The sequence below is a fragment of the Poecilia mexicana genome, unplaced genomic scaffold (genome assembly GCF_051168715.1).
Source record: "Poecilia mexicana isolate PSO_F unplaced genomic scaffold, ASM5116871v1 scaffold_1, whole genome shotgun sequence".
NCBI lineage: Eukaryota > Metazoa > Chordata > Actinopteri > Cyprinodontiformes > Poeciliidae > Poecilia > Poecilia mexicana.
The window spans coordinates 16,262,611-16,279,108 of record NW_028263370.1 but is presented as its reverse complement, the minus strand read 5'-3'; the positions used below and the strand labels follow the sequence as shown (position 1 = coordinate 16,279,108).

The 16,498-nt window shown below is 37.6% G+C and overlaps 1 protein-coding gene across 1 annotated transcript in view; it reads right to left on the bottom strand.

Annotated features, from left to right (window-relative positions):
- Positions 1-15,216, bottom strand: part of evi5l (ecotropic viral integration site 5 like) — a 47,488-nt gene extending 32,272 nt beyond the window's left edge. The window contains exons 1-2 of the mRNA XM_014995064.2: positions 14,774-15,216; positions 2,234-2,606 (exon numbers count right to left, since the gene is read on the bottom strand). Coding sequence (XP_014850550.2) covers positions 2,234-2,469 — 236 coding nt within the window. The 5' untranslated portion in view covers positions 2,470-2,606; positions 14,774-15,216. The remainder of the gene's footprint in view (positions 1-2,233; positions 2,607-14,773) is intronic.
- Between the last annotated feature and the right edge of the window lie 1,282 nt (positions 15,217-16,498).

Below are 16,498 nucleotides of genomic sequence, written 5' to 3'. Positions count from 1 at the left end.
CCTCTAGGACTTCAAATGTTTCTTCTGGAACCAGTCCAAAAAAAAATCCAGTCCATTTTATTTAGAAAGCACATAAAACTAAATGTTTACCCAAACTGCTGTACAGTAGGGACAGATAAAACCGAGACAATAAGTAAACACATTAAAAACAGAACAAGGCGTACTAAAAAGACTACAGACATTATAAAAAGTATGTTTTTAAAAAGGACTTAAATAGCAACAGAAGACTCTTGGCTCATATTAATGGGAACTTGTTCCACAATTTTGATCCAACATATTTTTTTGTCTCTAAATCCACAATGCACTGTTCTAGTTCAGCAAGAGCTTTTGCTACATCATGCAGCTCCTTTTTCATGTCACCTTTCAAATCAAATTAAGGTGATTGAGTGAATATCCCTTTAGGTTTGCTGAAATTCTGACATTTTCACAGGAAAGTTGATCATAAGGTTTCTGAAAGTGCTCCTTTTTTCTTGTAATTATACTGTTTATATTTGTTTTGTTTTTTTTTTTAGCTTTTCTGTCCTCAGATTCCCACAGCACATTCCTCCATGTTAAATCCCTGGGTTTTATTCATGAAGGCAACCAAATCAGAGGCTAACCCTCATGGCTACACCCTGCACCATAAATTCAATTATATTTTATTTAGGAGACCAACACAAAATACTTCCTTGTTAAATTAAACTGGGAAGTATGGATCCATTTTTATTTGACCCCAGAGAGTAATTATTTTTAACTTATCAGCTTAACTCTATCAGCTTAACACTGGAGAGACAAGGAAGTCAAAATGTTGCAGTTTCTTTTAAAAAATTGATTCTCAATTGCATTAAGGTCTGTACTTTGACTGGGCCGTTCTAATATGCAATTATTTCTTTATCCAAACTGTAGCGCTGCCTGAATGTTTAGAGTTGTTGTCCTGTTGGAAGGTGAAGCTCTGCTCTTACTTTAAGTCTTCAACAGCATCAAACATATTTTCTTTCTCGTCGTCATAATGCCGCCATGCCATGTTTCAGTTTGAGTATTAAGAGTGGTGAAGTGTTGGTGTTTTGAATGCTGGCTCAGAAAGTTCAGTTTTGATCTTATTTCTACCTCAACAGGTGTGAATACTTATGCAAACGACTATAGTCATACTGCAGACTTAAATAAAGGCTAATCCGAGTATAAATTCAGTGTCACATTTACTGCAAGTTAATTAGCCATTTGTTACAACTGCTGCAATTAAAGCTGGCAGAGTCCAGAGTCAGTCAGTATATATGAGTCTGTTATTGTGACTCATGACCTTTAATACCATCACCTTCCAGTTACACGGCTCTGGAAAAAATTAGGAGCTCACTGCACTGAACCACTGAAAACCTTCTGGTTATTCCACCAAATGCTGATTTCTGAACTCTTCCCGAGTTAAAACATTAGTGTTGCTTTTTCTAAATTAATGTGTACTTTTATTTGCATCATTTGGGTTCTGAAAGTACCGCATCTTTTTTGTTATTTTGACCATTTCTCATTTTCTATAAATTAATACTAAATGGAATTTCAGAGACATGTTGTCAGTAGTTCATAGAATAAAAGAACAATGTTCATTTTACTCAAACATAAACCTATAGAGAGTAAAATCAGAGAAACCGATCATTTTAAGTGGTCTCTTCATTTTTTTCCAGTGCTGTATGGTTCATTTCTGGTACTGATGCATCTCCCTGTAATTCCTTTTCTGGTTTTATACAAACCAAGTGATCTGATTCTACATAACAACAGTGCAAAAACAAACAATTTTAACAATAATTTTTGATTAGTTTCTAGTGCAAATACATTAATACACTAGAAATAAGACAACTAGCTTCACAGCAACAAATAGGAGCATATTTTAAGTCAATAATTCCTTAATATTGATAAAAAGTATTAATTACAAACTTGAATAAAGCTCCTATATCTTGCTAAAAAGTTAACTTTTAAGTTAATTTTGTCTTATTTTAAGTCATTGTGCTTAGAAACAAAAAGGAAAAATACTTGGTAAGACTTTCTTGCAGTGTACATATGACTCTCAAACTGCATCAGAAACAGGAAACAGAACTGTGGCAACAGGGAAGTATTTTGTTCTTCAGTTTGAAAATTAAACAAACCCCATTGTTTGATCTCTTGCAGTGATCATTACAAATTAACTTCCAGTCCACAATCAGACGGGAACTTCCTTCTATATGTGTGAATTTAAGTTGTTTAGGCAGCACAATAACTCAGCTGTTACCTGTTCTGCTCCTCCAGTTTGGCCAGCAGCTCCAGTTCATCTGGACTCAGATTCTCAGAGTCCGCAGGAGAGGCTGCGGGCGCCGACAGCACTGCATCATGGGAGGAAGAGTCTGGGCTGAGCACTGGGCTGCCTGTTGATGGGGGGTCCGCGTCCAAACCAGGAGGAGACGAGGGGCACTCCAGCTGGACGCCAGCGGAGCTCTCCCTTTCTGGGCTGCTGCTGGGGATGGACATGGTGCTGAGGACGGAGTGTGACGAGCGACAGTGTGGGTGCAGTAAGGGGGTCTCTGGCGCTGGTCTCCCTCCTCACTGAGCCTGGCTGTCGCCTGATTGGGCGGCTGGAGGGCCAATCTGATCAGAAATCCTTAAACCTGTCATGGAAACAGAAAAAAAACCCCTCAACTTACACACAGATATTTAACATGACAGGTAATGATGTATGACAATATTTTACCAGAGATGTTGTCATTGTTTTCTGCTTTTTAATTAATAACTATTTAAACTATTCTTTAAAAATGTGCATAATAATCTTGAAATGAGACAAGAAATACCAAGAATATTCAATTTGGAGACCATTTCATTCACTTCACTGTCCTCAAAATAGAGAAAAATCAAAGCTCACATCTTGCTATGCAAAGATGTGATTTTTAAAACGATCTAAATATCAACATTACATTTAGAACTGAAACAATTAATGAGATTAATTTAGTAATTGATTAATTGTTCACTAGAGTATACAGACCCAAAAGTGGGCATTGGCTGAAAGAACATTTTCAGAACAAAACTTTACTATATATATATATATATATATACACACACACACACGCATACAAAATATACAATTTGTAATTAAGACAAAAACATTTGTCTGTAATTATGTTCGATCCTGAACTGATCAAGTGGCAGTTTTAGCCTCACCTGGTTCAAATTCTGTAAACTCCTATTAAGCACCTATTGCTATCAATCAGTTAATCCACAAAATAATCAATAGATCAGCCCTAAACTTTATTGATATAAAGTCAAGCAAAAAGGGAGGACCTTTTCACATTTTCTAGCAGAAATGCATCTTTTGCTACAAATGATTCAATATTCACTAAAATAATGTTATTTTCTTAATTTAAAAAATTTCAAAATGGTTAAATGAAACATCTGTTGAATTTCTTTATCCAATTAATTGACTGTCAAAGTAATTGTTACAACATTACACGCAGAAACAACTTTCTTCTCCAAAATAACACAAAATGAATGAATAAATGTAAAAAAAGCAACATGTATATACTCCATTTTTTGCCAACCCATCATGTTGCAGATTATCTAGTACTGCAATTTTCAAACAAGCTGAATGAGGAACAGAAATAGTTGATCTGCAGAAAAATGTTTTCTATAAAGATGTAGATGATTTTGATGCAGCACAACGGCGACACAAATACAGGCCAGTTATAGTCAGCTAATCCAAAAATGGTAAGATTGTCATGAGTTGGGGTTTGAAGTGGTGACGATGGACGTGGCAGGATGCAGGTATGGAGGAGAATGATGGTTTAATGGCAAATCAACAGAGCACAAGAAATCCAGACAGCACAGGTTAGCAAAAGCAAAGCTCTGACACTGGTAGCATCTGGTCACAAAAGCACGACACAACAGTAAGACAAGGACCTGACAGAACAAGAGACATAGGTGGGTATAAATACACAGGGAAAGTAATCAGGGGAAACGAGGGACAATCAAGGGGTAGACAGGAGACTCAATTAACTGAAAATGACATAGAAACTTAAATTAACATCGAGAAAACCCCCCAAAACCTTACAAAGATGGATGCTTTATCAAACTGTCTTTATTAGAAAACTTCAAAAGAGTGCAACAGAGACCTGACACCGGCAACAAGACTGAAGGAAATCCTCTTAATCTCACATAAAGTACAAAACTCAATAAGGTACAACAGATACACAGCATGTAGGAGAGGCAAGGCCAGGACAGGAGCGTAATAACTATCCGAGGACTGCATGGAAAAGACACAATGATTACATTCATCCACTGCAACCAGCCTGAACAAAACAACCATTAACGGTTCAATAAAACCAGCTGTGTTTGTAAAAAGGGAATCACAAACACCATCATTTGGGTAGAAACATAATCTACCAATATAAACTAAATCAGGTTACGGCCAATAAAGACTGCCTGTTAAAAAGCACATTGAGTTTTCGTCATAAAATTGCGACAGCTGGGGAACCTCAGGCATTCTGTCCCCACCCTGTTGATCACAAGTTCGCCAACCGACTGTAGGAAGTAAAATGAAAAACGCAATGCTGAACTTCAGACACCAGCAGATGCTAGTCTCTGGTTTTGAGAGTGAATACAAAGGAATAAGAGGATCATTCTGAAGTACCGACTTCAGGAAATGTTGCTGGCTGCTTATTTTAACATGTTTTAATCTCATGTACAAGTCTCAGCTTCCGATTTCCACTTTAGACAGTTACTGTAGGCAGTGTGAGACTTTAAGGCGGATTAAAATGCAAAGATGCACCAAGCCATGCGCAGACGGTCAGAATCGGCTATTTTTATTCAGGCTAAGAGAGAGAGTTAGACTTAAGCAGATAACAGGAAGCTGGACATAACAGGAAGTGGGAGTATTTAATTCTTATGAAGAGTACACTTCTGTCTGTTACAGATGTTTGATTGGGAAATCTTAAGAGTCTATTAATAGATAAATAGAGTTAGACCATCTACAGGAAATACACATTTAGACTGAAAAATCCACAGAAAAGCCGCTCCGGGCTGTAAGCCGCTTGGTTCAAAGTGTGAGGGGAAAAGTAGTGGCTTATAATCCGAAAAATACTGTAAACATTTATGAAAAATTATAAAATCCTGTTTCCCAGCAGAGCTGTGTAACGCCCACTGCTCTCTCTCTCACGCAGGGTGTTGCAGTTGGTGATAACATAAATAATAAATGACCATATATGCTGCTTAAGGCCCTTTTACAGTTAGAATAAATTAAGAATTTGTCAGTCCAACACAATAGCAAGTCACAGCTACATCGTTTCCAATAATTAAATATTTATTTTTAATGAAGCTTGCAGAAAATATCCAGATCTTGAAAAACATTCCCTTCTTTTCAGGTAAACCTCGATGCAGGATGTCTGGTTGTATGATTATTCTGGGTTTCTCCAGCCTCAGGCAGTGACAACTGGAAGGCTGACAAACAGCTGATGCCTGGATCCCTTCACAATATTAGCAAAAACATATTGATTAGACTTTTCCAGCCTTGTATACTATGAAGATCTTGTTATGACGGAAACAATAAAGACCTAGATAATTCAAGGAACACCTACAAATCTGAGCAGTACTCAGTTTTCAGAGACCCAATCCGTACGGTGTGCGCATGTCCTCCCTTCAGGACCATCTTTCCTTTTTTTGTTTAAATCTGAAGCTGCTAACCTTGCTGTGGTTCAGATTCATGATCTCATGTTGGACTAGTCACATTGTCCCGGCATTCAGCTGCTCTACTGTCCTTGTGACTGCTGCGGCTCCATGCTGCTCAAAGCGCTCCATTGTAAAGGACAGAGGTGTTTTTCTATTGCTGCAGCTCAGTGATCTCTGCCTTCCACCCATATTTAACATACAAATGGTGTGACTGACTAAATACTACATAAAGCATGCATACACATATCATATGCATTCATATATTTCTGTAAAAAAGTAAAATGGTCCAAAGACAAATGTAGCAGAAAGCTTAACATGTTTCCGACTGAGATGGAAAGTAGCTCGGTCAAAGAGCAGTTCCTTCCTTCCACATGAAAATTTTATGGGCAAGAGAAAAAAAAAGCATATATAATATGTAATGGAAACATTCTTTTGTTGCTAATGCAACTTGGACCAGCTTTTTATATTACTGATGAAGAAGACCTTCACAAATTATCCATATTTTATCACAGAGGGATAAGTTTATACTGAAACTTGTCAAAAAAAAACAAAAAAACCCAACCTGTAATCTGACTGTATTTTATAAAATGGAGAAAACAAAATCCCATGTGAAAGCATTTAATAAATGGCAATACATAATCACTGGCTTTATTAGTGGCACCCCTGCAGCTGATGCATTTTTCCACCAATCCAGGACAAGAAGGTTTTCTAGAAACATTTTCCAAGGCTGATGATTCAGATTGAGGGATCTGATTTGCACAGCCTCTCTGGATCATCCAGAGTCCTGTTTTACAGTAAAACTGAGATGTATTTCAGCATATTCCTTCTTTTTCCAAAAATATTGGAAGAAGCAAAGTTTGGAATTTTTTTTCTCAGTCTTAATCTTATTTAGTCTCAATTTTGAGATGTTTGGTTTTGTCCAAGATGCCACACCGGAGTTTTCACCTGTTTAACAGTCCTCCTCACCATGTCTTGTAGCAAAATATATAATAATCCTCCTCCTAGTATCCAGTTACTTAAAAAATATAAATCAGGGTCTCATTATATTTTTACTAGCAACAGGAAATAAACATAACTAGAAACACTAAGAAGAACTAATGTAAAACAGAAACAAATCTGATCTAAGGAACACAGAAAAATCAAACCAAGACATGGCATACTGATCAAGTCTAAAAAGCCTTAATAAAAATATGTTAAGTGATAAATCTGATTTTCTAAAAATAGAGTTTTTTCTACTGACTAAATGTACTCAAATTAAAGGTTGGATAAGTTTTTCTTTTTAAGTTTTCCACACATATACAATGAGTGCAAACACATTTGTACATGTCTGCTAATCTTTTGCCACCCTCAGTAACTGTATTTTACAGTTATTTTTAAAGGAGAAAATATTATTCTTCATTAATGCATGAAACCTACAACACTGTGCAGAACAACAAGCTAAAAACAGATTAAGGGAAAAACAAGGGTGGGTATACTTTTTTTTGGTACAAGACGTAAACAGTCTAATCGATGCTTCATATGCAGCTCAATGATGCATCAGAGTCTGTGCTGATAGAGTTCTATTAATATTCAGGCATCTGTGCATCAACTACCAAAGGACATAATCCAGCATCATTTTTCTGGCAACAACAAGCTACCCTCTAAACACCCTTCAACAGCACAGCCTGCACAACTCTAAGATTTATGCATTTTCACATGCTCATGTCCTGCAGCAGATTTTTTTTTCCCTCTGGGGTTCGTCTAAAGCAAAGTTCTTGTGTTGATGCAATATAAGTCAAAAGAGACACTTTTCATGCAGCTGTATTTTTCTATGATTTTCCTGAAATGGAATGTTGTGACATGGTGTAACTTTTATGTCAGAAGAACTATCAACTTGTAGCAACTGAATTTCCATCACAGAAACCATGAATCAGAACTGGAAAAATTATTCTCCACTAAACGAAAATAGGTTTTGGCCTCACAAAAAGAGGCTGTAGGATCCAAGACTATGAAGCAAAACATTCAGTAGTGGAAGATGTTTGAAAGGAAGCAAGAAAAGCAGGAATTGCACAACTCAAGAAATTGTTAAAATATACTGATGCACTTCTTCATTTAAATTTAACATATTATGAAAAATGTAACCCTCCATGATCTACCCTTTTGACAAGAATAAATGGGGGCTTTTTAATTAACCGTTAGTCGATCGATAAGACCAGTCAACTTTAGATGAACTTAATGAATGATACTAAAACGTTTTACTGTCTGTAAACGTTGTTTCCACCCACTTTAGAAAACACATGCACACAACATCACAGGTCTGATGAGTAGGCCTGTCACGATAACAAATTTTGCTGGACGATTAATTGTCTAAAAAATTATTGCGGTAAACGATAATATTGTTTCAAGACCTTTTGACACTGATTTAATGGAAATGACTAATAATGCATGTGATTTCCTGCCATAGATAGATGCACTTTATTTTCAAAAGAACACATAACACTGGAACTGATAAACTAAATACACAAAACAAAAAATAAATAAATAAAATGAATTCTCAGTCTCCATTAACAAAAAACGTACTTGAATAAAAACTAAACAACATAAAGCCAAAGTGGAAATAAATATTGCATTAAACCAAAGAGTGCAGATTATGACGTCTGTATGTGTCCTTCAGTAATCACTAGATTTAAATAGAGAAGACGGGCACATCCGACCACCTAATGCAATAGTTCACACTACACGATTTTTTGCCCCTATTTTCTCCTTATGACAATCTTAGATCCTTGGCTGATCTAAGATTCTCACTGATGATTTCGTAGCCGATCATCCTGCAGTGTGTGGTGGGTTACGGTGGATTGTCGTGGCCGCTCCGATCTAAATCAGGGGTTTTGCCCGACCGGGAGCTTAACGCTGAATGTGACAGGTAGCCAATCAGAAAGCGCGGATTCTCCTCCTGCTTTCTGAGGGGAAATTACGGAGGGGAATCCCAAACAGCTGACATGGCGCAACCCGAAGTTCAGCGGACATCGGAGATGATATGTGTAAACAACATTAATGTTTATTCAACATTTCGTGCAAAGAATATAGAAATGACAAGGGGAGGAGTTGGAGCCAAATTGCAACCGCAGTTGATAAACCCGGTAGGTTTTCAGCTGTTCTTCGTTAACGTGACATAAATAGGTTATAATGATTTTCATTCAGTCAGGACTTTACATTGCAGCTAGATTCTAATAAAGCATTGATTAATGCCTGATTTTAAAATTAGTTAACAGGACTTGTAGCCATTATTTTGTGCCCATGGGGCTGGACACGACGAACCCGATCGAACCGATATATCTAGGATTTCTATCGGCTAATGCGTCTCTCAGGTTTTGAAAATGGGCCGACAGTCGGCCGACAACTCGTGTCGTGTGAGCTGGACATTATACCAAGGAAATGAGGAAGGGAGGGTCAGTGGAGAGCACCGGAGCTGAGCCTTTTTTCATTCAGTGTCATCAAGAGAAAGAAAAAAGGCAGGAAGAGACGATAAAACCGATAATTAAAATGAGGTCGATAGGTTTAATTTATCGTGTGATTAATTGATTTATCGTTTATTGCGACAGGCCTGAGATTTCTCTTATTTCTAGTCAATGAGGCTTACCAAGGAGAATGTTAAAACTACTTTGCATCCGATGAATGAATATCAATGAAGAAGTTAACATTAGCAGCATAGTGCAACACAAACACATGTAGCACATCTATGCTGGCAGACTTTACACTCGGTTGGATCCAGTTACAAATCTACAGGCTGAGAGAACAATGAGCCTAACAGGTGATGCTTCTACTACAGCAGCCAGGTCATCAAGCTGCTGCCCGTTTCCATGTGTCAGCAAAGCAGACGAAGGGCAGAGCTGCACAAGCACGCAGGCCGGCCAGCAACAAAGCAGCCACCATCGACTTCCTGACTTTACATAAATAGGACAAAAACATGACTTAATTATACTAACATTCACTTTTTGTGTGGATGTTTCTGCAGAGCAACTCTTCACGGCATTCATCACCGATTTTACTATAGTACAGGTCAAGAACTGGTTCATTATTATTTAAAGATTCTGGTGATTTTAGTCTGATCATGTAAATTTAGGCTGCAAAATATTATATTAAAACCCAATAACAATTTAATATTTCATTAAATAGATGGAGGATATGTTGAATTTTATTTATTGTAATGAGTGGAGGGAAATATGTCAAAAAGCGTTTTTTTTTTGTTTTTTTTTAAATAATAAACAATGCAAAAATTCTGAAGAAATTAATTTGCAAACTCAAGAGAGTTGACTCTTTCACACACAGGAGCATGAGTTCATCTGAGGGCAGTTTGGCCGCTGAAAATCCAGAATACACAGACAGGAAACGATACAGGTTTTTATGCATCTACTAAACATGATGCTGGTTCAGTCTATTTGTTTTTGTTCACTGATAAACAAGGATTCATAATCAATGGAGACAAAGTTAATCCATTAAATATCTAGTTACATTTTTTTATCTTCATTCAATGCTAAAAGAAATGAAGAAAGAAGCTGTTCTATGCTTCTTGAATCCTATTGGATAATACCAATAAGCTAATTAAAGGAGAAACGCCAAAGCTTAATTGATGACCACAGGCAGAGGCAGCTGTTATAACAATGACAGAAAGTCTTCAACACACAGCAGCAGCTGCCAGTTTCCACAAGCTACAGTGATAAATCAGCACTGAACAGTTAGAAAACATGAGCAACGACACTAAATACATTTTGTATTAACTTTTACCTTTTATTTTACAGTAATGTTTAAATTGTTGTCATGTATGAGTGCGTCGTTTGCTGCTGTGGTTTCTAGGTTTTGCCTTCTCTCTTTCTGCAGGTCTAGAAACAGACTGTGTGGTTCTGACTTTTGTTCCCTCTGAGCAGCAACATGGCCAAAGCCGTAATACTCCACTTACGTCCACACTTTTCAGATTTTAACATGATTTTCAAAAATAAATATGTATAGTTTTCCTTCTACTTTTCAAGTATACACTATTTTTTGTTGCTCCGTCACAATAAAACATGATACAGCTTGTACATTTGGAAAAATTCATAGGAAATGAATACTTTTGCCTCTACCTTTGCTGTTTATCTGGACATATCATACAATGTTGTAGCTATGATTTAATCCTCAGAAACTTCATCCTTCATCCTCATCAGTCTTTCAATGTTATGACCCAAATATGAGACTCATGTTTGATGCAACCGTTCCTGTGAGCGCAACTAAAAACAGACGCAGACGGTAATGAAGTTGGACAGCAGCAGGAAGACAAATGTATGTAGACGTTACGCCTGGTTCTGTTCAGATTAGCACATCCTTCCAACACAGATAGCGCAGCAGCAGAGGGGAAGCTGAAGTGTGGTTGTGTGGCACGGTTTTCTTTTGTTCATGCGCGATTGTGGAATCTGATAAAGCAGAGGTTTTCGAATTATCACTACTCAAAAAGAAGGTCACCATATAAAGTGAGACTCTGATACCTGCTTTCTTAATGGTGAAATGTGTAAGTTTTGCACTGAAAGTTGATTAAGCAGATAAGCCTTAAAGTTTCACAAAGATATGAAGAGAACAGTATATCGTGACCTTAGTGCTTATGCAAAATGCTGCAGAAAAGGCCTTATTTAAAAATAACAGAGATCATGAAATCATTGAATAACTTCCCTTCCTAGAAAAATTAAGTGCTTGAGGAAGCTCTTATTTTATAACAAGTCAGATATAATCCGCCAGCATCATAGCCCCAAAGAAAAATCCCTTCCCCACCATTTATTGCACATGCAGAGTTAAAATTATGTGTTTGGAACAGATCTATAAACACGAGTCATTTGACTTTCTGGCTCCCAGTTCAGATCACTACAGTTTCTATTTATCTCTGAAGTCTAGCTTATTTAAAGGATCCACCTGGTTAAGGGTCAGAATAGCACAATTATTCCTGATGATTTATAAAATACCTAGATAAAGGAGAGAGTTTATAAAACACTTCAGTTCCTTCAGCTATATAAGCACTGCAAAAAAAAGTAACTTCAAAGGGTAATCATTAAAATGATTAAAATTTTGCATATTGACTTTCAAATAGTTATGTTCATTGTTTTTTGAAGCTTAAACCGCATGAGCAACATCTTCTTAATAATTACAATTTGTCTACTTATGTTAGAACTGCACAATATATCAAATATATTGTCATCACAATATCAGTGAAGAACTGACATAATATTTGTTATGAACTTATATTTAATATTCAACACTGGTTAAACTCAAACAATATGATCTACGGAGCCCCCCAGGGGACATGGGGAATTTTTTTTCTTTTGCGTTCCCTCGCAAAACTTTTGCATTCCCTCGCAATACTTTTGCGTTCCCTCGCAAAACCTTTTGCGTTCCCTCGCAATAATCTACTGATCAGTTCATGCGGCATAATTGATACTATAAGCCTTTTTTACGGTGGAAGCCATACTTTCTGCTTTAATACAAGCTTATAAGGTTTTTCCACGGACTATTGAGTTATTATCGCGGGGTAATAAGTCATCTGATTGTGTCTCCATTGTGTTCGTGTCTGAATGGTTTAAAGGGCTGCTTTCTGTGCCGTTCCATCTGAGCCTTAACAGACATAAACATGCAGTAAATAAATCGATTTTCAATCAGTTTTTTGCACCAAAGCGTTAATAATAATAAACATGTTTTATTATTATAACACACAGCAAACTAATGGTGGTAGACGGCCGCACTGGATTAACTCGGGGAATCTCATCTGTCCGTGTATCAATCAACTCCTAACCTCTTCTTTGTTCTGTCACAATTATCGATTTTTTAAATTTTTATTATGCTCCAAACTTTGCGAGGACTGACCCCCCAGCTCACCCGCTGCCTCACACACCGAGCCAGCAGCGTCACCTTCCCATTCATACTTCATGACAGTCACTCCCACATCGACACGCCCACCACCAGGTGTCAAAGCCGCTGCTCCTGTCATATCAATAATTACTTATTTCATTCATATTGCTCTTATAGAGCCTCAGTGAAAACGTGTTTATTATTATTAATGCTTTGGTGCAAAAAACTGATTGAAAATCGATTTATTTACTGCATGTTTATGTCTGTTAAGGCTCAGATGGAACGGCACAGAAAGCAGCCCTTTAAACCATTCAGACACGAACACAATGGAGACACAATCAGATGACTTATTACCCCGTGATAATAACTCAATAGTCCATTGAAAAACCTTTTAAGCTTGTATTAAAGCAGAAAGTACGGCGGCCACCGTAAAAAAGGCTTATAATATCAATTATGCCGCATGAACTGATCAGTAGATTATTGCGAGGGAACGCAAAACCTTTTGCGAGGGAACGCAAAAGTATTGCGAGGGAACGCAAAAGTATTGCGAGGGAACGCAAAAGTATTGCGAGGGAACGCAAAAGTATTGCGAGGGAACGCAAAAGAAAAAAAATTCCCCATGTCCCCTGGGGGGCTCCGTAATGATCTGCTTTTTGGAGTAAGAAATTATTCCAAGAGATTTTAGTTAAAGTTCAACTTAAAACATTGCCTCAGTCAGTGACTATTCTCTTTGACCTTCCTTTACCACTAGGTAAAGTATAAACTTATATTTCAGAGGAGCTGTGTTATGAATGAATATGTTAAATTAGTAATAGTTAGAAATCAAGTAAATTGTTGCATGAATTTAACGTTTTGTGTCCTAATAATTGAATTTATAACATGAAAGGACAAACCAGATGAGCAAAATGATCTGAAAAGTTAGAATTTATATTTTATCTCGGTTGAGTTACCACACTTAAACAACAGGCTAAATTTAACTTATTTATGGGTGAAATAAATCAGATTATCTCTTCATGGTGGCACCTGTTTGTGCTTTGGAGATTTCTGACAGGAAGTGAAAAATGGAGGACCAAAAGGATTTTCATGAGTTTGACAAGAGATAAGTGATGACAACTCGGCATGTATTTATTATTTTGTCCAAGGGAGGAACAATGGTGAACTGGTGAGTGGTGCACCAAGCCTCATTGATGCATGTAGAAAGCGATGTTTGGCTGGTGTTGCCATACCACCAAGCAAAAATGTTTAGGAATGATGTGAGGGGAGTAATATATTGACCCGCTGACTTGGCTTCAACACTCCACTGATCTCAACCCAACTGAGCATCCAGGATGTGCAAAACAATTGTGATCAACGCAAGTGTCATCTCACAAAGTTTCAGGATTTACAGAATCTACTGCACACAACTTGGACCCAGACCTTCAATTGTACCTTTAAAGGTCTAGCGGAGTCTGTATCTCAACGTTTGCACCAAAAAGGAGAACTAATGCACTATTAGGCAGGTAGTCATAATCTTATGCCTTATTTGTTTTTTTTTTTTTGTTTTTTCTTTAGCATTTTAAGCTGTTAAAGTAGCATACTTTCTGTTTAGAAGTACTAAATAAGTGTACTTGGATAAAAAAGTGTGGAAATTGTTGCATCAGTTTTCATGGTTAGACGCTTATTAGGGTGATCTCCGCCACTATGAGAGCTGAGCATGACTCGTGCTTTGGGTTTAAACTTAAGAGCCAGTAATCTTATTGACAGATCTGTTTGGACACGACAACTCGTTATCCCGGTCTAATGCTGTGTGCTGCCTGGGACCGATGGGCCTGCGTGCATGCTCTGCAGCTGAATCATAATACGGCTGGACCCACATCTGTGGTTAAAATGACAGACCCATCATGGCTACTCCGTGGCTCCGAAAATCCCCAGTTTCTAACAACAACAACAACAACAACACGATTGTGTAACACATGAAATGAGGACAGGACGTTAATGAAAAGCTGTATCAACATAGCCACACACGCTGCTGCGTTAAGAAATACGGGTTATGAGCAAATGAATGGGCCGCATCCCTGTTGGCATGCTGCAACAATGACATGTTTCACTGAGATAAATGGAGCAGACAGAACCAGGAATAAACACAGGCCGAAATGAGTCACCAATCTGAATTTAGTTCCGTCTGTTTTTGAACTGAGAGCTTGTGGGCCTCCTTGACATAATACTGACATTTCCTCTGAAAAAATAAAACCTTAAAATAAATAAATAAAAAAATAAAAAAATCGCAAACGCTTACCTGGACTCAGTTTCCATAATCACGGCGGACGCGCTTAACGTCGCTTCCACGCCAGTCGGCCGTAAACGTTAGTTATGAGCTAATTAAGCCCTTAATAAAACACCGAGGACGAACACAGACCGACGGTCCAACGCAGTGCCATCCTCCTGCCGTCGCTCACCCGCGAGGCAGCGCCGCGACGCACAGCTGGTCGCGAGAGCTCCGTGCACGCGACGCGGGGATCCGAGCCGCGTTAGCTGGTCGGAATGTTTCCACAGGCCACCTTTAACATAAGCATGACAGCCGTGTGATGCAGCCAACGACTCAACAGGGATGTGGTTATAACACACCGGCCCGCATCAATCACACGGTGATTCACGCAGAATGGCTGGCGTTCTGCGGCTCCGACTCAGAGAGAGGTGGGGCGCACCAATCAGAGTGCGCAAAGACGTCTGACTGACGTCTCTCTAACCAATGGCGGAGCCCATTTTGCGGGAATGCTGGAAAATTACAGAGTAAAGAGCCAATCCATGTGGAGTTTTATTCTGCGGGAAGGTGGGCTCCGCAGGTGACGCGGATTTATGTGGGTAATTCATCCAAATATCTATCTATCTATCTATCTATCTATCTATCTATCTATCTATCTATCTATCTATCTATCTATCTAATATGTGATCACAACCTTTGATAAAAAAGTAGCTAAATAAAGAAAGGTCTTCAAATAAATAAACATCTCTGTCCCGTTCTTCTTTATAGTAGACTTAACTTTTATTCTTTAATCTCGATTTAGTACTTTTGCAGTTTGAACAACAACAACAAAAAAACTTGACTGCATGTTGGGTCTCTTTATTTTCTTGACCTGTTCTGCAGTCTCTTGTTAGTTAATCATTACACCTGTTTTGCATTAAGACTTTCCGTCTTTGTGCAGTTTCTGCTTCCCTGTTCTGATCTTTGTGCCTGGGAACATTTCCTTCTCTTAAACTTAAACCCATAATTTTTACTTTACCTGCTTTGCAACAACTTTATACTTTAATCCTTTTCCCTTGTTACTGATTAAATGCTAATGCCCAGTATAATGACTGCCTGCTGCCTGATCACAGACAGCTACTTTTTTATTTTTATTTTGTTTATAAGTTCATTTCATAAGCTTCCTACACTGATGCCAATATTGCATTGCCACCAAAGGGACGAACTTGATACTGCATTTTCTCATGCTTACATCCATGTGGAGGGGTCTGTTGGTTAGGGTTTTTAAAATTTTGTTTTATAATATTACAACACATTTATGTAGATTTAATGTGAAAGTTCAACACCAAGTCATAATTGGCAAGTGGAATAAAATGAATTAACAATTGTCTAATTTTTCTTTACTTTAAAATTTAAAAGTGTGCCATTCATATTTCCTCTTAACCCTGATTCTCAAAAATGAAATGCAAAGGTTTATAGCTTTATTTGTGATATTTGAAAAATTATGTATTGTATAATGCAGAAAAAATTTAGGTGACAAAAACATCTCAATATTCTTTTTGTCCCATTCACATTATCTCTGAAACAATTATCTGTGATGCTTTTATACCTGGTGGAATCTCCAGAGTGTTAGCTTTATTTTGATACTGAGAATATATAAATATAGTTTGTAATTTCTGAAAAAAAATTCAACTAGCTTTGGGCATGCTATCAAGCAAAGAATAAACAAAACTTACCAAAATGGCGCTTTGTACAGAAAACTTTACCAGCTGTGGAAAG